This window comes from Dendrobates tinctorius, unplaced genomic scaffold (assembly GCF_039654945.1).
Source record: "Dendrobates tinctorius isolate UK_male_01 unplaced genomic scaffold, ASM3965494v1 ptg000146l, whole genome shotgun sequence".
Lineage (NCBI taxonomy): Eukaryota > Metazoa > Chordata > Amphibia > Anura > Dendrobatidae > Dendrobates > Dendrobates tinctorius.
In genome coordinates this window covers 1,339,788-1,364,326 of record NW_027361813.1, presented here as the reverse complement: position 1 = coordinate 1,364,326, position 24,539 = coordinate 1,339,788, and the positions used below count along the sequence as shown (strand labels likewise).

Genomic DNA, 24,539 nt, shown 5'->3' with positions numbered 1-24,539 from the left:
CTCGCTCTCTCTCACTCTCGCTCTCGCTTTCTCGCTCTCTCGCTCTCGCTTTCTCGCTCTCTCGCTCTCGCTTTCTCGCTCTCTCTCGCTCTCGCTTTCTCGCTCTCTCTCGCTCTCGCTTTCTCGCTCGCTCTCGCTTTCTCGCTCGCTCTCGCTTTCTCGCTCGCTCTCGCTTTCTCGCTCTCTCTCGCTTTCTCGCTCTCTCTCGCTTTCTCGCTCTCTCTCGCTTTCTCGCTCTCACTCTTTCTCTCGCTCTCGATTTCTCGCTCTTTCTCTCGCTCTCGATTTCTCGCTCTTTCTCTCTTGGACATCATTACAATATCTTTCGCTCTCGCTTTCTCGCTCTCTCTCGCTTTCTCGCTCTCTCTCGCTTTCTCGCTCTCTCTCGCTTTCTCGCTCGCTCTCGCTTTCTCGCTCTTTCTCTCGCTTTCTCGCTCTTTCTCTCGCTTTCTCGCTCTTTCTCTCGCTTTCTCGCTCTTTCTCTCGCTTTCTCGCTCTTTCTCTCGCTCTCGATTTCTCGCTCTTTCTCTCGCTCTCGATTTCTCGCTCTTTCTCTCGCTCTCGATTTCTCACTCTCGCTTTCTCTCTTGGACATCATTACAATATCTTTCTCGCTCTCTTTCTCGCTCTCTTTCTCGCTCTCTTTCTCGCTCTCTTTCTCGCTCTCTTTCTCGCTCTCTTTCTCGCTCGCTTTCTCGCTCGCTTTCTCGCTCGCTTTCTCGCTCGCTTTCTCGCTCGCGCTCTCGCTCTCTCGCGCTCTCGCGCTCTCGCTCTCTCGCTCTCTCGCGCTCTCGCTCTCTCGCTCTCTCGCGCTCTCGCTCTCGCTCTCTCTCTCGCTCTCTCTCTCGCTCTCGCTCTCTCTCTTGCTCTCTCTCGCTCTCGCTCTCTCGCGCTCTCGCTCTCTCTCTCTCGCTCTCTCTCTCGCACTCTCTCTCTCTCTCGCTCTCTCTCGCTCTCTGGCTTTCTCGCTCTCGCTTTCTCGCTCTCTCGCTTTCTCGCTCTCTCGCTCTTTCTCTCGCTCTCGATTTCTCTCTCTCGCTTTCTCGCTCTCTCTCGCTTTCTCTCTCTCGCTTTCTCGCTCTCTCTCGCTTTCTCGCTCTCTCTCGCTTTCTCGCTCTCTCTCGCTTTCTCGCTCTCTCGCTCTTTCTCTCGCTCTCGATTTCTCGCTCTCGCTTTCTCTCTTGGACATCATTACAATATCTTTCTCGCTCGCTTTCTCGCTCTCGCTTTCTCTCTCTCGCGCTCTCTCGCGCTCTCTCTCGCGCTCTCGCTCTCTCGCTCGCGCTCTCGCTCTCTCTCTTGCGCTCTCTCGCGCTCTCTCTTGCGCTCTCTCTCTCGCTCTCTCTCGCGCTCGCTCTTGCTCTCTCTCTCTCGCGCTCTCTCTCGCGCTCTCGCTCTCTCTCGCGCTCTCGCTCTCTCTCGCGCTCTCGCTCTCTCTCGCGCTCTCGCTCTCTCTCGCGCTCTCTCTCGCGCGCTCTCTCTCTCGCGCGCTCTCTCTCTCGCTCGCTCTCTCTCTCTCGCGCTCTCTCTCTCGCGCTCTCGCTCTCTCTCGCGCTCTCGCTCTCTCTCGCGCTCTCGCTCTCTCTCGCGCTCTCGCTCTCTCTCTCGCGCTCTCGCTCTCTCTCTCGCTCTCTCGCGCTCTCTCTCTCGCGCTCTCTCTCTCGCGCTCTCTCTCTCGCGCTCTCTCTCTCGCGCTCTCTCTCTCGCGCTCTCTCTCTCGCGCTCTCTCGCGCTCTCTCGCGCTCTCTCTGTCGCGCTCTCTCTCTCGCGCTCTCTCTCTCTCGCGCTCTCTCTCTCTCGCGCTCTCTCTCTCTCGCGCTCTCTCTCTCTCGCGCTCTCTCTCTCTCGCGCTCTCTCTCTCTCGCGCTCTCTCTCTCTCGCGCTCTCTCTCGCGCTCTCTCTCTCTCGCGCTCTCTCTCTCTCGCGCTCTCGCTCTCTCTCGCGCTCTCGCTCTCTCTCGCGCTCTCGCTCTCTCTCGCGCTCTCTCTCTCGCGCTCTCTCTCGCGCTCTCTCGCGCTCTCTCTCTCGCTCTCTCGCGCTCTCGCTCTCTCGCGCTCTCTCTCTCTCGCGCTCTCTCTCTCGCGCTCTCTCTCTCGCGCTCTCTCTCTCGCGCTCTCTCTCTCGCGCTCTCGCTCTCTCTCGCGCTCTCTCTCTCGCTCTCTCTCTCGCGCTCTCTCTCTCGCGCTCTCTCTCTCTCTCGCGCTCTCGCTCTCTCTCTCGCGCTCTCGCTCTCTCTCGCTCGCTCTCTCGCGCTCTCTCTCTCGCGCTCTCTCTCTCGCGCTCTCTCTCTCGCGCTCTCTCTCTCGCGCTCTCTCTCTCGCGCTCTCTCTCTCGCGCTCTCTCTCTCGCGCTCTCTCTCTCGCGCTCTCTCTCTCGCGCTCTCTCTCTCGCGCTCTCTCTCTCGCGCTCTCTCTCTCGCGCTCTCTCTCTCGCGCTCTCTCTCTCGCGCTCTCTCTCTCGCGCTCTCTCTCTCGCGCTCTCTCTCTCTCGCGCTCTCTCTCTCTCGCGCTCTCTCTCTCTCGCGCTCTCTCTCTCTCGCGCTCTCTCTCTCGCGCTCTCTCTCTCTCGCGCTCTCTCTCTCTCGCGCTCTCTCTCTCTCGCGCTCTCTCTCTCGCGCTCTCTCTCTCGCGCTCTCGCTCTCTCTCGCGCGCTCTCTCTCGCGCTCTCTCTCTCGCGCTCTCTCTCTCGCGCTCTCTCTCTCGCGCTCTCTCTCGCGCTCTCTCTCTCGCTCTCTCTCTCGCGCTCTCTCTCTCGCGCTCTCGCTCTCTCGCGCTCTCTCTCGCGCTCTCTCTCTCGCGCTCTCTCTCTCGCGCTCTCTCTCTCGCGCTCTCTCTCTCGCGCTCTCTCTCTCGCGCTCTCGCTCTCTCTCGCTCTCTCTCTCGCGCTCTCGCTCTCTCTCGCGCTCTCTCTCTCGCGCTCTCTCTCGCGCTCTCTCTCGCGCTCTCTCTCGCGCGCTCTCTCTCGCGCGCTCTCTCTCGCGCGCTCGCGCGCTCTCTCTCTCGCGCGCTCTCTCTCGCGCGCTCTCTCTCGCGCGCTCTCTCTCGCGCGCTCTCTCTCGCGCGCTCTCTCTCGCGCTCTCTCTCTCGCGCTCTCTCTCTCGCGCTCTCTCTCTCGCGCTCTCTCTCGCGCGCTCTCTCTCGCGCGCTCTCTCTCTCGCGCGCTCTCTCTCTCGCGCGCTCTCTCTCTCGCGCGCTCTCTCTCTCGCGCGCTCTCTCTCTCGCGCGCTCTCTCTCTCGCGCGCTCTCTCTCGCGCGCTCTCTCTCGCGCGCGCTCTCTCTCGCGCGCGCGCGCTCTCTCTCTCGCGCGCTCTCTCTCGCGCGCTCTCTCGCGCGCTCTCTCTCTCGCGCGCTCTCTCTCGCGCTCTCTCTCGCGCGCTCTCTCTCGCGCGCTCTCTCGCGCGCTCTCTCTCTCGCGCTCTCTCTCGCGCGCTCTCTCTCGCGCGCTCTCTCGCGCGCTCTCTCTCGCGCGCGCGCTCTCTCTCTCGCGCGCGCTCTCTCGCGCGCTCTCTCTCGCGCGCTCTCTCTCTCTCGCGCGCTCTCTCTCTCGCGCGCTCTCTCTCTCGCGCGCTCTCTCTCTCGCGCGCTCTCTCTCTCGCGCGCTCTCTCTCTCTCGCGCGCGCGCTCTCTCTCTCTCGCGCGCGCGCTCTCTCTCTCTCGCGCGCGCGCGCTCTCTCTCTCGCGCGCGCGCGCGCGCGCTCTCTCTCTCGCGCGCGCGCGCGCGCGCTCTCTCTCTCTCTCTCTCGCGCGCGCTCTCTCTCTCTCTCTCGCGCGCGCTCTCTCTCTCTCTCTCGCGCGCGCGCGCTCTCTCTCTCTCTCGCGCGCGCGCGCGCTCTCTCTCTCTCTCGCGCGCGCGCGCGCTCTCTCTCTCTCTCGCGCGCGCGCGCTCTCTCTCTCTCGCGCGCGCGCGCGCGCGCTCTCTCTCTCTCGCGCGCGCGCGCTCTCTCTCTCGCGCGCGCGCGCGCTCTCTCGCGCTCTCGCGCTCTCTCTCTCGCGCTCTCTCGCTCTCTCGCGCTCTCTCGCTCTCTCTCTCTCGCGCTCTCGCTCTCTCTCGCGCTCTCTCTCTCTCTCGCGCTCTCTCTCGCGCTCTCTCTCGCGCTCTCGCTCGCTCTCGCTCGCTCGCTCTCGCTCGCTCTCGCGCTCTCGCTCTCTCTCGCGCTCTCGCTCTCTCTCGCGCTCTCGCTCTCTCGCGCTCTCGCTCTCTCTCTCGCGCTCTCGCTCTCTCTCTCGCGCTCTCGCTCTCTCTCGCGCTCTCTCTCTCGCGCTCTCGCTCTCTCTCTCGCGCTCTCTCTCGCGCTCTCGCTCTCTCTCTCGCGCTCTCTCTCGCTCTCTCTCTCTCGCGCTCTCTCTCTCGCGCTCTCTCTCTCGCGCTCTCTCTCTCGCGCTCTCTCTCTCTCGCGCTCTCTCTCGCTCTCTCTCTCTCGCGCTCTCTCTCTCGCGCTCTCTCTCTCGCGCTCTCTCTCTCGCGCTCTCTCGCGCTCTCTCTCTCGCGCTCTCTCGCGCTCTCTCTCTCGCGCTCTCTCTCTCTCGCGCTCTCTCTCTCTCGCGCTCTCTCTCTCTCGCGCTCTCGCTCTCTCTCGCGCTCTCTCTCTCTCTCGCGCTCTCTCTCGCGCTCTCTCTCGCGCTCTCGCTCGCTCTCGCTCGCTCGCTCTCGCTCGCTCTCGCGCTCTCGCTCTCTCTCGCGCTCTCGCTCTCTCTCGCGCTCTCGCTCTCTCGCGCTCTCGCTCTCTCTCTCGCGCTCTCGCTCTCTCTCTCGCGCTCTCGCTCTCTCTCGCGCTCTCTCTCTCGCGCTCTCGCTCTCTCTCTCGCGCTCTCTCTCGCTCTCTCTCTCTCGCGCTCTCTCTCTCGCGCTCTCTCTCTCGCGCTCTCTCTCTCTCGCGCTCTCTCTCGCTCTCTCTCTCTCGCGCTCTCTCTCTCGCGCTCTCTCTCTCGCGCTCTCTCTCTCGCGCTCTCTCGCGCTCTCTCTCTCGCGCTCTCTCGCGCTCTCTCTCTCTCGCGCTCTCTCTCTCTCGCGCTCTCTCTCTCTCGCGCTCTCTCGCGCTCTCGCTCTCTCTCGCTCTCGCTCTCTCTCGCTCTCGCTCTCTCGCGCTCTCTCTCTCTCGCGCTCTCGCTCTCTCTCGCTCTCGCTCTCTCTCGCTCTCGCTCTCTCGCGCTCTCTCTCGCGCTCTCTCTCTTTCTCTCTTGGACATCATTACAATATCTTTCTCGCTCGCTTTCTCGCTCTCTCTCTCGCGCTCTCGCTCTCTTGCTCTCTCTCGCTTTCTCTCTTGGACATCATTACAATATCTTTCTCAATCATTGGACAGCTAAACATAACTTTAAACATAACTAAATATTCTAGGAAGCAGGGAAGGGTGCTGACCTCAGGTTATCATCCCTGCATATTACCATGAATAGCCCGATTCCATCTCTGTGACCGCAGTGTGTGGTGTGAATGATCGCCAGCTGTCCCATCTCCTGAGATGTGATGTTGGGTTATTGGTGGATGAAGCAATTCTCTTCTCTGATAAACAATTGTCACCAATGCCACAATCTCAGTGAATGACTGTTGGGGTTTTTCCAATATCCGGCAATTTTTAGTCTCTCTATGAGGATGTGCACAGTCACTGTCCTGAACTCGTACGGGATTAAATCCAGGTCAGTGGCCAGAAGCGCCTGCTCTTTCCTGATGTTCATTGGGATGCCGCTAATCTGGGACATTAGGTGCTAGATTGCGTCCCAGAGCTGCTTTACTTTACGGCACTTCCACCGGACATGTAACCTATCTGCACCTCCAGCACACATCTGGGGAGCTGCGGTAGATCTTAGACAATCTGTATGGTGTGAAGTACCACCTGTACAGCAGCTTTCTGGCATTCTCCAGGTGCTTGGTCCATTTTAGCGTGTGTCCCTATCATTGAGAAGGACGTCCACCATTGCCCCAGGGTGATCCCACATTATAGATCAGTTTCCTATTTGTAGAGGTACGAGTCCAGAGAGGGGAACGTCTCCTCCAGCATATGGTTGTAGCTTACGGACAGCGCTCCCATCTGCCGCTCTGGGGTGAGGAGCATCATGTATAGTTAGGAAGGTTGTGAGAATATTATCTCTTTTTTTTCCCTGTTGGAAATGTCTTATTTGTAGATATTTATAATGATCTTTTTGTGTAAGGTGGTATTTCTCTCTGATCATGAGAAGGTGGACAATATTCCTTCCTCATACAAGTCCTCAATCAGTAGGACTACCAGGGAATTCCAGTTTTGTATCTGGAGGTCCAGAATACACCGTTCCAAACTCCTATGGGGGCTTTAGAGAGCGCCAATTTAATAGTGTGCAGTTTGTTAATTAGAATGCCCCACACTCCCAGCGCCGCCTTCACCGTTGGTGGCAGACACAATATCTTATCACCACTGGGGTTAGGCCCGACAATGATATGTGAGTAGAAAAATGATGCATCATTTGGGGATTTTAGGAGATGTTTTTCGATTTCTATCCAATGTGTGTCATCCTTATAATTTCACATCAGCCTTAGTTGTTGGAATATGGCTGCGCTATAACATTTCACCACTGAGAGGCAGCCCAGTCCTCCCTCTGTTATTGGGATGTATAATATGGCTGCTCTATAATATCTCACCACTGAGGGGCAGCCCAGTCCTCCCTCTGTTATTGGGATGTATAATATGGCTGCTCTATAATATCTCACCACTGAGGGGCAGCTCAGTCCTCCCTTTGTTATTGGGATGTATAATATGGCTGCTCTATAAAATCTCACCACTGAGGGGCAGCTCAGTCCTCCCTCTGTTATTGGGATGTATAATATGGCTGCTCTATAATATCTCACCACTGAGGGGCAGCTCAGTCCTCCCTTTGTTATTGGGATGTATAATATGGCTGCTCTATAATATCTCACCACTGAGGGGCAGCTCAGTCCTCCCTTTGTTATTGGGATGTATAATATGGCTGCTCTATAAAATCTCACCACTGAGGGGCAGCTCAGTCCTCCCTCTGTTATTGGGATATATAATATGACTGCTCTATAATATCTCACCACTGAGGGGCAGCTCAGTCCTCCCTTTGTTATTGGGATGTATAATATGGCTGCTCTATAATATCTCACCACTGAGGGGCAGCTCAGTCCTCCCTCTGTTATTGGGATATATAATATGACTGCTCTATAATATCTCACCACTGAGGGGCAGCTCAGTCCTCCCTTTGTTATTGGGATGTATAATATGGCTGCTGTATAGTATCTCACCGCTGAGGGGCAGCCCAGTCCTCCCTCTGTTATTGGGATATATAATATGACTGCTCTATAATATCTCACCACTGAGGGGCAGCTCAGTCCTCCCTTTGTTATTGGGATGTATAATATGGCTGCTGTATAGTATCTCACCACTGAGGGGCAGCCCAGTCCTCCCTCTGTTATTGGGATATATAATATGACTGCTCTATAATATCTCACCACTGAGGGGCAGCTCAGTCCTCCCTTTCTTATTGGGATGTATAATATGGCTGCTGTATAGTATCTCACCGCTGAGGGGCAGCCCAGTCCTCCCTCTGTTATTGGGATAAATAATATGACTGCTCTATAATATCTCACCACTGAGGGGCAGCCCAGTCCTCCCTCTTGGGATGTATAATATGGCTGCTGTATAGTATCTCACCACTGAGGGGCAGCCCAGTCCTCCCTCTGTTATTGGGTTGTATAATATGGCTGCTCTATAATATCTCACCACTGAGGGGTAGCCCAGTCCTCCCTCTGTTATTGGGATGTATAATATGGCTGCTCTATAGTATCTCACCACTGAGGGGCAGCCCAGTCCTCCTTCTGTTATTGGGATATATAATATGGCTGCTCTATAATATCTCACCACTGAGGGGCAGCCCTGTCCTCCCTCTGTTATTGGGATGTATAATATGGCTGCTCTATAATATCTCACCACTGAGGGGCAGCCCAGTCCTCCTTCTGTTATTGGGATGTATAATATGGCTGCTCTATAATATCTCACCACTGAGGGGCAGCCCTGTCCTCCCTCTGTTATTGGGATGTATAATATGGCTGCTCTATAATATCTCACCACTGAGGGGCAGCCCAGTCCTCCCTCTGTTATTGGGATGTATAATATGTCTGCTCTATAATATCTCACCACTGAGGGGCAGCCCAGTCCTCCCTCTGTTATTGGGATGTATAATATGGCTGCTCTATAATATCTCACCACTGGGGGGCAGCCCAGTCCTCCCTCTGTTATTGGGATGTATAATATGTCTGCTCTATAATATCTCACCACTGAGGGGCAGCCCAGTCCTCCCTCTGTTATTGGGATGTATAATATGTCTGCTCTATAATATCTCACCACTGAGGGGCAGCCCAGTCCTCCCTCTGTTATTGGGATGTATAATATGGCTGCTCTATAATATCTCACCACTGAGGGGTAGCCCAGTCCTCCTTCTGTTATTGGGATGTATAATATGGCTGCTCTATAATATCTCACCACTGGGGGGCAGCCCAGTCCTCCCTCTGTTATTGGGATGTATAATATGGCTGCTCTATAATATCTCACCACTGAGGGGCAGCCCAGTCCTCCCTCTGTTATTGGGATGTATAATATGTCTGCTCTATAATATCTCACCACTGAGGGGCAGCCCAGTCCTCCCTCTGTTATTGGGATGTATAATATGTCTGCTCTATAATATCTCACCACTGAGGGGCAGCCCAGTCCTCCCTCTGTTATTGGGATGTATAATATGTCTGCTCTATAATATCTCACCACTGAGGGGTAGCCCAGTCCTCCTTCTGTTATTGGGATGTATAATATGGCTGCTCTATAATATCTCACCACTGGGGGGCAGCCCAGTCCTCCCTCTGTTATTGGGATGTATAATATGGCTGCTCTATAATATCTCACCACTGAGGGGCAGCCCAGTCCTCCCTCTGTTATTGGGATGTATAATATGTCTGCTCTATAATATCTCACCACTGAGGGGCAGCCCAGTCCTCCCTCTGTTATTGGGATGTATAATATGGCTGCTCTATAATATCTCACCACTGAGGGGTAGCCCAGTCCTCCCTCTGTTATTGGGATGTATAATATGTCTGCTCTATAATATCTCACCACTGAGGGGCAGCCCAGTCCTCCCTCTGTTATTGGGATGTATAATATGGCTGCTCTATAATATCTCACCACTGAGGGGTAGCCCAGTCCTCCCTCTGTTATTGGGATGTATAATATGGCTGCTCTATAATATCTCACCACTGAGGGGCAGCCCAGTCCTCCCTCTGTTATTGGGATGTATAATATGGCTGCTCTATAATATCTCACCACTGAGGGGCAGCCCAGTCCTCCCTCTGTTATTGGGATGTATAATATGGCTGCTGTATAGTATCTCACCACTGAGGGGCAGCCCAGTCCTTCTGTTATTGGGGTGTATAATATGGCTGCTCTATAATATCTCACCACTGAGGGGCAGTCCAGTCCTCCCTCTGTTATTGGGATGTATAATATGGCTTCTCTATAGTATCTCACCACTGAGGGGCAGCCCAGTCCTCCTTCTGTTATTGGGATGTATAATATAGCTGCTCTATAATATCTCACCACTGAGGGGCAGCCCAGTCCTCCCTCTGTTATTGGGATGTATAATATGTCTGCTCTATAATATCTCACCACTGAGGGGCAGCCCAGTCCTCCCTCTGTTATTGGGATGTATAATATGTCTGCTCTATAATATCTCACCACTGAGGGGCAGCCCAGTCCTCCCTCTGTTATTGGGATGTATAATATGGCTGCTCTATAATATCTCACCACTGAGGGGCAGCCCAGTCCTCCCTCTGTTATTGGGATGTATAATATGTCTGCTCTATAATATCTCACCACTGAGGGGCAGCCCAGTCCTCCCTCTGTTATTGGGATGTATAATATGGCTGCTCTATAATATCTCACCACTGAGGGGTAGCCCAGTCCTCCCTCTGTTATTGGGATGTATAATATGTCTGCTCTATAATATCTCACCACTGAGGGGCAGCCCAGTCCTCCCTCTGTTATTGGGATGTATAATATGTCTGCTCTATAATATCTCACCACTGAGGGGCAGCCCAGTCCTCCCTCTGTTATTGGGATGTATAATATGGCTGCTCTATAATATCTCACCACTGAGGGGTAGCCCAGTCCTCCTTCTGTTATTGGGATGTATAATATGGCTGCTCTATAATATCTCACCACTGGGGGGCAGCCCAGTCCTCCCTCTGTTATTGGGATGTATAATATGGCTGCTCTATAATATCTCACCACTGAGGGGCAGCCCAGTCCTCCCTCTGTTATTGGGATGTATAATATGTCTGCTCTATAATATCTCACCACTGAGGGGCAGCCCAGTCCTCCCTCTGTTATTGGGATGTATAATATGTCTGCTCTATAATATCTCACCACTGAGGGGCAGCCCAGTCCTCCCTCTGTTATTGGGATGTATAATATGTCTGCTCTATAATATCTCACCACTGAGGGGTAGCCCAGTCCTCCTTCTGTTATTGGGATGTATAATATGGCTGCTCTATAATATCTCACCACTGGGGGGCAGCCCAGTCCTCCCTCTGTTATTGGGATGTATAATATGGCTGCTCTATAATATCTCACCACTGAGGGGCAGCCCAGTCCTCCCTCTGTTATTGGGATGTATAATATGTCTGCTCTATAATATCTCACCACTGAGGGGCAGCCCAGTCCTCCCTCTGTTATTGGGATGTATAATATGGCTGCTCTATAATATCTCACCACTGAGGGGTAGCCCAGTCCTCCCTCTGTTATTGGGATGTATAATATGTCTGCTCTATAATATCTCACCACTGAGGGGCAGCCCAGTCCTCCCTCTGTTATTGGGATGTATAATATGGCTGCTCTATAATATCTCACCACTGAGGGGTAGCCCAGTCCTCCCTCTGTTATTGGGATGTATAATATGGCTGCTCTATAATATCTCACCACTGAGGGGCAGCCCAGTCCTCCCTCTGTTATTGGGATGTATAATATGGCTGCTCTATAATATCTCACCACTGAGGGGCAGCCCAGTCCTCCCTCTGTTATTGGGATGTATAATATGGCTGCTGTATAGTATCTCACCACTGAGGGGCAGCCCAGTCCTTCTGTTATTGGGGTGTATAATATGGCTGCTCTATAATATCTCACCACTGAGGGGCAGTCCAGTCCTCCCTCTGTTATTGGGATGTATAATATGGCTTCTCTATAGTATCTCACCACTGAGGGGCAGCCCAGTCCTCCTTCTGTTATTGGGATGTATAATATAGCTGCTCTATAATATCTCACCACTGAGGGGCAGCCCAGTCCTCCCTCTGTTATTGGGATGTATAATATGTCTGCTCTATAATATCTCACCACTGAGGGGCAGCCCAGTCCTCCCTCTGTTATTGGGATGTATAATATGTCTGCTCTATAATATCTCACCACTGAGGGGTAGCCCAGTCCTCCTTCTGTTATTGGGATGTATAATATGGCTGCTCTATAATATCTCACCACTGGGGGGCAGCCCAGTCCTCCCTCTGTTATTGGGATGTATAATATGGCTGCTCTATAATATCTCACCACTGAGGGGCAGCCCAGTCCTCCCTCTGTTATTGGGATGTATAATATGTCTGCTCTATAATATCTCACCACTGAGGGGCAGCCCAGTCCTCCCTCTGTTATTGGGATGTATAATATGGCTGCTCTATAATATCTCACCACTGAGGGGCAGTCCAGTCCTCCCTCTGTTATTGGGATGTATAATATGTCTGCTCTATAATATCTCACCACTGAGGGGCAGCCCAGTCCTCCCTCTGTTATTGGGATGTATAATATGGCTGCTCTATAATATCTCACCACTGAGGGGCAGTCCAGTCCTCCCTCTGTTATTGGGATGTATAATATGTCTGCTCTATAATATCTCACCACTGAGGGGCAGCCCAGTCCTCCTTCTGTTATTGGGATGTATAATATGGCTGCTCTATAATATCTCACCACTGAGGGGCAGTCCAGTCCTCCCTCTGTTATTGGGATGTATAATATGTCTGCTCTATAATATCTCACCACTGAGGGGCAGCCCAGTCCTCCCTCTGTTATTGGGATGTATAATATGGCTGCTCTATAATATCTCACCACTGAGGGGCAGCCCAGACCTCCCTCTGTTATTGGGATGTATAATATGGCTGCTCTATAATATCTCACCACTGAGGGGTAGCCCAGTCCTCCCTCTGTTATTGGGATGTATAATATGGCTGCTCTATAATATCTCACCACTGAGGGGCAGCCCAGTCCTCCCTCTGTTATTGGGATGTATAATATGGCTGCTCTATAATATCTCACCACTGAGGGGCAGCCCAGTCCTCCCTCTGTTATTGGGATGTATAATATGGCTGCTGTATAGTATCTCACCACTGAGGGGCAGCCCAGTCCTTCTGTTATTGGGGTGTATAATATGGCTGCTCTATAATATCTCACCACTGAGGGGCAGTCCAGTCCTCCCTCTGTTATTGGGATGTATAATATGGCTTCTCTATAGTATCTCACCACTGAGGGGCAGCCCAGTCCTCCTTCTGTTATTGGGATGTATAATATAGCTGCTCTATAATATCTCACCACTGAGGTGCAGCCCAGTCCTCCCTCTGTTATTGGGATGTATAATATGGCTTCTCTATAATACCTCACCACTGAGGGGCAGCTCAGTCCTCCCTCTGTTATTGAGATGTATAATATGGCTGCTCTATAATATCTCACCACTGAGGGGCAGCCCAGTCCTCCTTCTGTTATTGGGATGTAGAATATGGCTGCTCTATATTATCTCACCACTGAGGGGCAGCCCAGTCCTCCTTCTGTTATTGGGATGTAGAATATGGCTGCCCTATAATATCTCACCACTGAGGGGCTGCCCAGTCCTGCTCCTGTTATTGGGATGTATAATATGGCTGCTCTATAATATCTCACCACTGAGGGGCAGCCCAGTCCTCCTTCTGTTATTGGGATGTATAATATGGCTGCTCTATAGTATCTCACCACTGAGGGGCAGCCCAGTCCTCCTTCTGTTATTGGGATGTATAATATGGCTGCTGTATAGTATCTCACCACTGAGGGGCAGCCCAGTCCTCCCTCTGTTATTGGGTTGTATAATATGGCTGCTCTATAATATCTCACCACTGAGGGGTAGCCCAGTCCTCCCTCTGTTATTGGGATGTATAATATGGCTGCTCTATAGTATCTCACCACTGAGGGGTAGCCCAGTCCTCCTTCTGTTATTGGGATGTATAATATGGCTGCTCTATAATATCTCACCACTGAGGGGCAGCCCAGTCCTCCCTCTGTTATTGGGATGTATAATATGGCTGCTCTATAATATCTCACCACTGAGGGGCAGCCCAGTCCTCCCTCTGTTATTGGGATGTATAATATGTCTGCTCTATAATATCTCACCACTGAGGGGCAGCCCAGTCCTCCTTCTGTTATTGGGATGTATAATATGGCTGCTCTATAATATCTCACCACTGAGGGGCAGCCCAGTCCTCCCTCTGTTATTGGGATGTATAATATGTCTGCTCTATAATATCTCACCACTGAGGGACAGCCCAGTCCTCCTTCTGTTATTGGGATGTATAATATGGCTGCTCTATAATATCTCACCACTGAGGGGCAGCCCAGTCCTCCCTCTGTTATTGGGATGTATAATATGGCTGCTCTATAATATCTCACCACTGAGGGGTAGCCCAGTCCTCCCTCTGTTATTGGGATGTATAATATGTCTGCTCTATAATATCTCACCACTGAGGGGCAGCCCAGTCCTCCCTCTGTTATTGGGATGTATAATATGGCTGCTCTATAATATCTCACCACTGAGGGGCAGCCCAGTCCTCCCTCTGTTATTGGGATGTATAATATGGCTGCTGTATAGTATCTCACCACTGAGGGGCAGCCCAGTCCTTCTGTTATTGGGGTGTATAATATGGCTGCTCTATAATATCTCACCACTGAGGGGCAGTCCAGTCCTCCCTCTGTTATTGGGATGTATAATATGGCTTCTCTATAGTATCTCACCACTGAGGGGCAGCCCAGTCCTCCCTCTGTTATTGGGATGTATAATATGGCTGCTCTATATTATCTCACCACTGAGGGGCAGCCCAGTCCTCCTCCTGTTATTGGGATGTAGAATATGGCTGCCCTATAATATCTCACCACTGAGGGGCAGCCCAGTCCTCCTCCTGTTATTGGGATGTATAATATGGCTGCTCTATAATATCTCACCACTGAGGGGCAGCCCAGTCCTCCTCCTGTTATTGGGATGTAGAATATGGCTGCCCTATAATATCTCACCACTGAGGGGCAGCCCAGTCCTCCTTCTGTTATTGGGATGTATAATATGGCTGCTCTATAATATCTCACCACTGAGGGGCAGCCCAGTCCTCCCTCTGTTATTGGGATGTATAATATGGCTGCTCTATATTATCTCACCACTGAGGGGCAGCCCAGTCCTCCTCCTGTTATTGGGATGTAGAATATGGCTGCCCTATAATATCTCACCACTGAGGGGCAGCCCAGTCCTCCTCCTGTTATTGGGATGTATAATATGGCTGCTCTATAATATCTCACCACTGAGGGGCAGCCCAGTCCTCCTCCTGTTATTGGGATGTATAATATGGCTGCTCTATAATATCTCACCACTGAGGGGCAGCCCAGTCCTCCTTCTGTTATTGGGATGTATAATATGGCTGCTCTATAATATCTCACCACTGAGGGGCAGCCCAGTCCTCCCTCTGTTATTGGGATGTATAATATGTCTGCTCTATAGTATCTCACCACTGAGGGGCAGCCCAGTCCTCCCTCTGTTATTGGGATGTATAATATGGCTTCTCTATAATACCTCACCACTGAGGGGCAGCCCAGTCCTCCCTCTGTTATTGGGATGTATAATATGGCTGCTCTATAATATCTCACCACTGAGGGGCAGCCCAGTCCTCCCTCTGTTATTGAGATGTATAATATGGCTGCTCTATAATATCTCGCCACTGAGGGGCAGCCCAGTCCTCCCTCTGTTATTGAGATGTATAATATGGCTGCTCTATAATATCTCATAATACCTCACCACTGAGGGGCAGCCCAGTCCTCCCTCTGTTATTGGGATGTATAATATGGCTGCTCTATAATATCTCACCACTGAGGGTCAGCCCAGTCCTCCCTCTGTTATTGAGATGTATAATATGGCTGCTCTATAATATCTCACCACTGAGGGGCAGCCCAGTCCTCCTTCTGTTATTGAGATGTATAATATGGCTGCTCAATAATATCTCACCACTGAGGGGCAGCCCTGTCCTCCCTCTGTTATTGAGATGTATAATATGGCTGCTCAATAATATCTCACCACTGAGGGTCAGCCCAGTCCTCCCTCTGTTATTGAGATGTATAATATGGCTGCTGTATAATATCTCACCACTGAGGGGCAGCCCTGTCCTCCCTCTGTTATTGAGATGTATAATATGGCTGCTCAATAATATCTCACCACTGAGGGGCAGCCCAGTCCTCCTGTTATTGGGATGTATAATATGGCTGCTGTATAATATCTCACCACTGAGGGGCAGCCCTGTCCTCCCTCTGTTATTGAGATGTATAATATGGCTGCTCTATAATACCTCACCACTGAGGGGCAGCCCAGTACTCCCTCTGTTATTGAGATGTATAATATGGCTGCTCTATAATACCTCACCACTGAGGGGCAGCCCAGTCCTCCTTCTGTTATTGGGATGTATAATATGGCTTCTCTGTAGTATCTCACCACTGAGGGGCAGCCCAGTCCTCCCTCTGTTATTGAGATGTATAATATGGCTGCTCTATAATATCTCACCACTGAGGGGCAGCCCAGTCCTCCTTCTGTTATTGAGATGTATAATATGGCTGCTCTATAATATCTCACCACTGAGGGGCAGCCCAGTCCTCCCTCTGTTATTGGGATGTATAATATGGCTGCTCTATAATATCTCACCACTGAGGGGCAGCCCAGTCCTCCTTCTGTTATAGGTATGTATAATATGGCTGCTCTATAATATCTCACCACTGAGGGGCAGCCCAGTCCTCCCTTTGTTATTGAGATGTATAATATGGCTGCTCTATAATATCTCACCACTGAGGGGCAGCCCTGACCTCCTTCTGTTATAGGTATGTATAATATGGCTGCTCTATAATATCTCACCACTGAGGGGCAGCCCAGTCCTCCTTCTGTTATTGAGATGTATAATATGGCTGCTCTATAATATCTCACCACTGAGGGGCAGCCCAGTCCTCCTTCTGTTATTGAGATGTATAATATGGCTGCTCTATAATATCTCACCACTGAGGGGCAGCCCAGTCCTCCCTCTGTTATTGAGATGTATAATATGGCTGCTCTATAATATCTCACCACTGAGGGGCAGCCCAGTCCTCCTTCTGTTATTGGGATGTATAATATGGCTGCTCTATAATATCTCACCACTGAGGGGCAGTCCAGTCCTCCCTTTGTTATTGAGATGTATAATATGGCTGCTCTATAATATCTCACCACTGAGGGGCAGCCCAGTCCTCCCTTTGTTATTGAGATGTATAATATGGCTGCTCTATAATATCTCACCACTGAGGGGCAGCCCAGTCCTCCCTCTGTTATTGGGATGTATAATATGGCTGCTCTATAATATCTCACCACTGAGGGGCAGCCCAGTCCTCCCTTTGTTATTGAGATGTATAATATGGCTGCTCTATAATATCTCACCACTGAGGGGCAGCCCAGTCCTCCTTATGTTATTGGGATGTATAATATGGCTGCTCTATAATATCTCACCACTGAGGGGCAGCCCAGTCCTCCCTCTGTTATTGGGATGTATAATATGGCTGCTCTATAATATCTCACCACTGAGGGGCAGCCCAGTCCTCCCTCTGTTATTGGGATGTATAATATGGCTGCTCTATAATATCTCACCACTGAGGGGCAGCCCAGTCCTCCCTTTGTTATTGAGATGTATAATATGGCTGCTCTATAATATCTCACCACTGAGGGGCAGCCCAGTCCTCCCTCTGTTATTGGGATGTATAATATGGCTGCTCTATAATATTTCACCACTGAGGGGCAGCCCAGTCCTCCCTCTGTTATTGAGATGTATAATATGGCTGCTCTATAATATCTCACCACTGAGGGGCAGCCCAGTCCTCCCTCTGTTATTGAGATGTATAATATGGCTGCTCTATAATATCTCACCACTGATGGGCAGCCCAGTCCTCCTGTTATTGGGATGTATAATATGGCTGCTCTATAGTATCTCACCATTGAGGGGCAGCCCAGTCCTCCCTCTGTTATTGGGATGTATAATATGGCTGCTCTATAATATCTCACCACTGAGGGGCAGCCCAGTACTCCTTCTGTTATTGGGATGTATAATATGGCTGCTCTATAATATCTCACCACTGAGGGGCAGCCCAGTCCTCCCTCTGTTATTGGGATGTATAGTATGGCTGCTCTATAATATCTCACCACTGAGGGGCAGCCCAGTCCTCCCTCTGTTATTGGGATGTATAATATGGCTGCTCTATAGTATCTCACCATTGAGGGGCAGCCCAGTCCTCCCTCTGTTATTGGGATGTATAATATGGCTGCTCTATAGTATCTCACCACTGAGGGGCAGCCCAGTCCTCCCTCTGTTATTGGGATGTATAATATGGCTGCTCTATAATATCTCACCACTGAGGGGCAGCCCAGTCCTCCCTCTGATATTGGGATGTATAATATGCCTGCTCTATAGTATCTCACCACTGAGGGGCAGCCCAGTCCTCCCTCTGATATTGGGATGTATAATATGGCTGCTCTATAATATCTCACCACTGAGGGGCAGCCCAGTCCTCCCTCTGATATTGGGATGTATAATATGGCTGCTCTATAATATCTCACCACTGAGGGGCAGCCCAGTCCTCCCTCTGATATTGGGATGTATAATATGGCTGCTCTATAGTATCTCACCACTGAGGGGCAGCCCAGTCCTCCCTCTGTTATTGGGATGTATAATATGGCTGCTCTATAGTATCTCACCACTGAGGGGCAGTCCAGTCCTCCCTCTGTTATTGGGATGTATAATATGGCTGCTCTATAACATCTCACCACTGAGGGGCAGCCCAGTCTCCTCTTAACAGTTGTTGTAGAGATGTGTCTGCTGCTAGAACTCTGTGTGGCATTGACCTGGTCTCTAATCTGAGCTGCTGTTAACTTGCGATTTCTGAGGCTGGTGACTCGGATCAACTTATCCTCTGCAGCAGAGGTGACTCTTGGTCTTCCTTTCCTGGGGTGGTCCTCATGTGAGCCAGTTTCTTTGTAGCGCTTGATGGTTTTTGCCAATGCACTTGGGGACACTTTCAAAGTTTTCCCAATTTTTCGGACTGACTGACCGACCTTCATTTCATAAAGTAATGATGGCCACTCGCTTTTCTTTACTCAGCTGCTTTTTTCTTGCCATAATACAAATTCTAACAGTCTATTCAGTAGGACTATCAGCTGTGTATCCACCAGACTTCTGCACAACACAACTGATGGTCCCAACCTCATTTATAAGGCAACAAATCCCACTTATTAAACCTGACAGGGCACACCTGTGAAGAGAAAACCATTTCCGGTCACTACCTCTTGAAGCTCATCAAGAGAATGCCAAGAGTGTGGAAAGCCGTAATCAAAGCAAAAGGTGGCTACTCTGAAGAACCTAGACTATAAGACATACAGTACTTCAGTTGTTTCACACTTTTTTGTTAATTATATAATTCCACATGTGGTAATTCATAGCTTTGATGCCTTCAGAGTGAATCTACAATTTTCATAGTCATGAAAATAAAGAAAACTCTGACAAGGTGTGTCCAAACTTTTGGTCTGTACTGTGTATATATAGATGGATTTTCTAAAATATTATAAATATAAAAATGGTGCCAAGCTCACATTTACTAAAACCACAACCAGTTAGAAAGCCTATAATCCAATTTCATGGTTCAGGCCACTCTCTCTCGCACTCTCGCTTTCTCGCTCGCGCTCTCTCGCTTTCTTGCTCTCTGTTTCGGTTTCCCAAGATTTTCTCTCTTGTTCACACTCTCGCACTCTTTCTCGCGCTCTCCTGCTGTTTGAGGGCCGATTTGTTTCTTGCTATTGAGTTTAATGATGTATAACCAGAGTCGCTCTGCACAGACATGTCTTTCCTGTGCGACGTGCCGCTCTCTCTGTCGCTCTCTCTTTTTGCTCTCTTTCTTGCTCTGTTTGAGGGCGGATTTGTTTCTTGCTATTGAGTTTAATGATGTGTAACCAGAGTCGCTCTGCACAGACATGTCTTTCCTGTGCGACGTGCCGCTCTCTTCTTGGACCCTTTTGGTGGCCAGGTCTTACCAGTGATTGGTCGATTGTCTGAAGGTCGTTAGCGCGCTGTCCACTTGTTGATCTCCCCTACTTCAATATAATATGCCTTTGTAAGCTGGAAATATTAGCTCCTGGCCTCCTGCGTTGGCGCTGGGTGTCCCAAGGCTTGTATCTCGTACAGCCCCCATGATTATTTCTTCTACACCTTTGGTGATTGTGTTTCCTCATTATCAGAGCGATTTGGCCCTAGCCTGGGATCGGGCACGTCGCCATGAATGTCTGTTCTTGTGTCTCCACAGCTCGCACATGGAAATCATCACAAGCCTGAGCTACGTAGTGATCTCCTCTGCCTGAACTCCGGACTTGGTCCTCCGCCCTCCACACATGCACTTGCCCGACCCTCCTCTCTCATGACTGGTAACTGATTGTGGGACTCGTGGTTTTCTGGTGTTGTCTGGGGATCTCCGTAGCGCTCATCCTCGGTTTACCTGTCTCCTTTCTTTAAGGTGCTCACACCCCTGCGCAGTTCCAGGTTGCTCCTTCAGCCACATTTCTGTCACAGTCTGCACCCTCTGGTAACTTTTACTTACAAAAACTTTTTTTTTTTTTTTTAGATAAAGCCTTTTTTTCCCACTTTAGGACCCAAGTCCCATCCAGTCTGTCTACCCTAACTTATCGCATGGTTCTGGTCTTAGAGTTAAAGTGAACTTTACCAATATCCTTTCTATTAAGTCTGTAAAGATTCCTGTGAAGCAGTGTAGCCACTGTGTCGCCCGCCCTGCGCCTCAGTGAGACAGTAATTTGGCCAGTGATGAAATGGTCCCGGGATTGGTGGAGCAGCATATCTTCATCCTTTGGATGGAACGTTTTGGCCTTGGCATGCTACACTTCAGTTACCTCTGGTCTGCACAGGAGGCTAACTATCATCTGAACAGCACTGACCCAGATATGTTTTGTTTTAGATCCTTTCTTAAGAGCTCCCGGATTATCTGCGCTCGCCTCCTTGACAAATGGTGCTTTCGGGGGGCTGGGTAACCCCTCTTTCAGTAAGTGTGAATGAGCCTTCTTCTGACATGTAATGTGATGCTCCAGCTTGGAAAATGTGTAACTCGTTCGTTACTTGATCCTTTAAAAATAAAATGTCTGTGAATTTGTTTTAGATTCTTCAACGATATTTAACCAGAAGGAAGCCTCCATGGCTCATGGCTACCACAGCCCCCAGGAGCATTGGAGCCGGCTGCACCGCCCTCCAACAGCCTTCCCTCCACCTCCCTCTCAGGTCTGTGGCAAGGTTGTGGACATGGAGCCACATGGCACGCTCATAAAAGATGAGAAGGACCGGTAAGGGCATGCTCCCAACTCTTACTGTCACTTTTCAGTAAATAGGCACTTAAATTCTACATATTTTTTTTTTACAGGGACCTTCTATATTCCCGCTTGACACCCCGGCTCTCGCCTCTTAGTACCACACGTTTGCCTGGCAGTGAGGAGCATAGTTCGGCTCGTACACTGTCTCCTTATATTGCCATTCGGCCAGGAAGCTGCTCCGACACCAAGCCTCGCCTGACACCAGACCACCCTACTAAAGTGAAAGTGAAGGAGGAGCCGGAGCTACTCACCTTTGAAGTAGTGCGCTCCCCCCTGTCTGGACTTCATATGCCTCATCCATCTCCTCAATTTGAAAGGCTTCGTGGGGCTTTTCTGGGAGAGCAGTACCCTAATGCACTGGAAGCCTGGAGAGATGTGTACCGTAGAGCCGACCCACCTCCCCTTCGCCTTCCTCCTACACCTCCACAACGCCTGTATGAGCAGCGAGAAGAGCGGGCTCATATTCTGCGGGAAGACTTTGAACGGGCCCGTGTTTTTGGGCTGCCTTCTCATGTCGCCATGCAGCCTACTTCTCCATCCATGTTGAGTGCGCTGTACCACCACACTGGGACTGGACTTCTCACCAAAACCCCTCCAATCAACCTCCTAAGTGCGCCTCCTCCCTTAATCTCTACATCACGGCCAGGGTCTCCTCCCCGTAGAGACCTCCTTTTCCAAGACAGAGACTGTAGATAGAACTTCTGTAGTCTCCCCTTGTACATATTTATATATTCCACCTTGATGACCTGGGCTTTTGTACATTTTTTTTTTTTTTTGTATAATGTGATTTTAAACACTGTTCCAGGTTTCTCTGATGCAGGAGTCAGCAGGGCGCGAAAGCAAAACCGCTCGGTAACTGACACCAATAAAATGTTTCCCCACAGCTGTCAATGATGTTGAGTCTTCCAAAAATCAACTGCAATTTTCTGCTACCTTCTCCCTAACAAAACACCCTTGTAGAGGTTGTGTATTACTAAAGGGAGAGTGTAAAGGCACCGCGCCAATTCTACACTGTGGCGAAACGATGTAGATGGGCCTGATCGGCAGCAGCTCCAGATCCATGACGCCGCACTGTGCAGAGCAAGCTGTCACCCCAGGAATGTCATCCTCTCCCTCCTCTGAAAAACATCAGGTCATGAAGCAGATCATGTGCAAAGGAAAAGTAGTGGCCCTCTGGATTCGGCCCTGCCCTCCGGTCTCGGCCCTGCCCTCCTGACTCCATGCCTAAAGGTAGAGTGGTTGTGGTTAGTGCGCAGACCTCTTCCCATTACGACCCAGGCTAAGTATAAATCGCGACTTCTGCTGTCGGATTACATTGTTCAACAGCAAAATTGTTTCAGAGATTAAAACAGTTAAACTTAATCTTGTGGAGCTGAAGATGAATATGATGCCAAATTTTCAAGATCCAGAGGAGGTTGCATTAACTTCTGACGTTTTTCATGCAGATATTGAATTGTTAGTAATTGTCTATTGAGCCTTCAGAATTTTATCATCTAAGGGCGATCAATCAACGAACACCAGCTCCGCGCCGATGGCTTCGTCCGAATTACAGCCGCCTCACCGAGTTTCATAAATGCTCTCTAGGTTAGGCAGACAGATTTAGGATTTCTCATGTCTTGATTCTATATGTTTTCAGATATGCCTCGTTCTTGCATTAACAAAGCGGATTGTTTTTGCTACATATGCGGATAAGTCACTTTTGCATCACAAAGGTGCAACTTGATAACGATGATAAGGAAAACCTACAAGCTGTATTCTTGCTGCAGAATAGATCAGGACAAGCGTTGGACTCCACACATATGATGCAATAGAGGAGTGTCACGTACCCGCTTCTCAGCATGTGATTTGGAGTTGCGCCTGCAAGGGTTAATCTATCTCCTCTCGCTCAGTCTAGCATTCAACTTCTATGCTGCAATGGGAGCATAAATCACACCCTGACACAGACCAAGCACCCCGCTCATACACACGGGCGAAGAGTCCCGGAAGTACTACTACTATATGTCAATCACCAGGATCACACGCTCTAAGGCTATGGATTCATTAGAGCAACAAAGTTCAGACTTATTAAAGTTTTAAGCTTTAATAGAAAAGGTACAGTGCTTACAATAAAAATATGGAAATAAAAAGTGACATACAAATATGCAAAACAGGTATAAAATAAAAGGGAGAGACTTACAGAAATATCTAAACTTTGCAGTCTGGTATTCTGCTCCCTGGGGGGTGATTATGGGATGACTCACCAGCTCGGCTGCCCCTCAGTCTGTGAACATCTTTCTATGTGTAAGGCCTAATTTATAGATTTAACCTGGAGATCAGATTTCTGGACCAGCCTCTCAGGTTAATATTCTAATTCCTGGTCTGTGACTGGACTATGGCTACTTTGCCAATGAATACATTTTTCTCTGAACGCTGTTTGTATAACTTTCCTTTCTCATAGTAAATAGATGGTGTCACGCTGCAGTTTGGCATCTCCCCATCAAAGACACTAGGAAATGTGAAATGTTTCCAATTTTGTGTGTGTTCTCAGGAAGGCCCCCTGGGGTCAGGTACCAAGAAATCTCTTCTCAGGGTAACATAGGTTGTGACCTTTGCAGAGCTGCAGCCTGGAAACATGCTATCATCTTTGTGAGAGCTGCAGCCTAGAACAGATGTTAATTGCTGCTGGTCATATATCCGTACATATTTCACTACAATGAGCATTAACTCTTACCCAGTGGTTGCATGGGTAGAGACAATCTATGCCTTTTGCAGTCCCAATAATCTACAGCGGGCCAACCGATCACACTACCAATTGTTATTTCTGCATGGTGCCCACCCATTAGGAGAAGAGTTTCAAGGAAAAAGTGGACTTTACAGTATCCAAACCTTCCATCTGGAATACGCCCAGAACATGCAGAAGAACTGCCGACTCCGAAAGCACCAGAAGCATTTTAAGAAGTCAAATGTGTAAGAAGAGGGCACTTGGGGTCAAGAAGCATCTTCCTCTACCCAGAGGCATCTACCCAGGCTTTCTGTCAGCAACCTCATTTGAACCACATCTTTTAACACAAAGTGATGATCTTAGAGGTTTGGATTATTATTATTTATTTCTATAGCACCATTGATTCCATGGTGCTGCACATGAGAAGGGGTCACATACAAATTACAGATATCACGGTAAACTAACAATGACAGACTGGTACAGAGGGGAGAGGGGACCTTTTGGATCTGCCCAAGATTAATGCTGAGCTGAGCTCTTGGGTTCCTGGCTACAGCAGTGGAATCTCCTAGTGGGTGATGTTTCTTTGTTCCACAGCTAAGATAAAGATCTTGTCCAATACTTCTTCATTGAGGAAGATCTTGGTCTTGTGGCATACTACAACTCTAGCCTTTTAACGGAAACTCTGAAGAGAAGTTGTAATCCAGAGGAATGGAGGCTCTTCATCGATTCACCCAAAATGAGCCTAAAAACCCTCTGGCTGCCTAATGGCAATGCGCTCCCTTCAATTCCAGCTGGTTCTGCTGTGAACCTGAAACAAACCTATGACAACATGAAACCGTTGTTGAGGTGCCAGAACTGTGACCAGCAGTTGTGGCCCCTCTGTGGTGACATAAAGGTGGTTGTGGTTAGCAGGGCTGCGGAGTCGTGGAGTCGGAGTCGGTGCTCATTTTGGTGGAGTCGGTATAAAATGGACCGACTCCGACTCCTAAAATATATAATAAATTGGGTACAGTAATTCAATGCAGAATGTGCTGAATATTTTTTCATAGGAGTTTGAGAAAGTTATGAAATGTCCTATAAATGGCTGTTCTATTCCTGATCTAAGGCTACATTCACACACA

General features: G+C 50.0%; 1 protein-coding gene across 2 annotated transcripts in view; it reads left to right on the top strand.

Annotated features, from left to right (window-relative positions):
* The window catches only part of FBRS (fibrosin), a 37,932-nt gene extending 16,324 nt beyond the window's left edge, over window positions 1-21,608 (top strand). For both annotated transcript variants that reach the window (XM_073546304.1, XM_073546303.1), the window contains 5 exons: window positions 19,649-19,766; window positions 19,856-19,924; window positions 20,312-20,395; window positions 20,510-20,690; window positions 20,768-21,608. In XM_073546304.1, coding sequence (XP_073402405.1) covers window positions 19,649-19,766; window positions 19,856-19,924; window positions 20,312-20,395; window positions 20,510-20,690; window positions 20,768-21,413 — 1,098 coding nt within the window. In that variant the 3' untranslated portion in view covers window positions 21,414-21,608. The remainder of the gene's footprint in view (window positions 1-19,648; window positions 19,767-19,855; window positions 19,925-20,311; window positions 20,396-20,509; window positions 20,691-20,767) is intronic.
* Window positions 21,609-24,539: the final 2,931 nt, after the last annotated feature.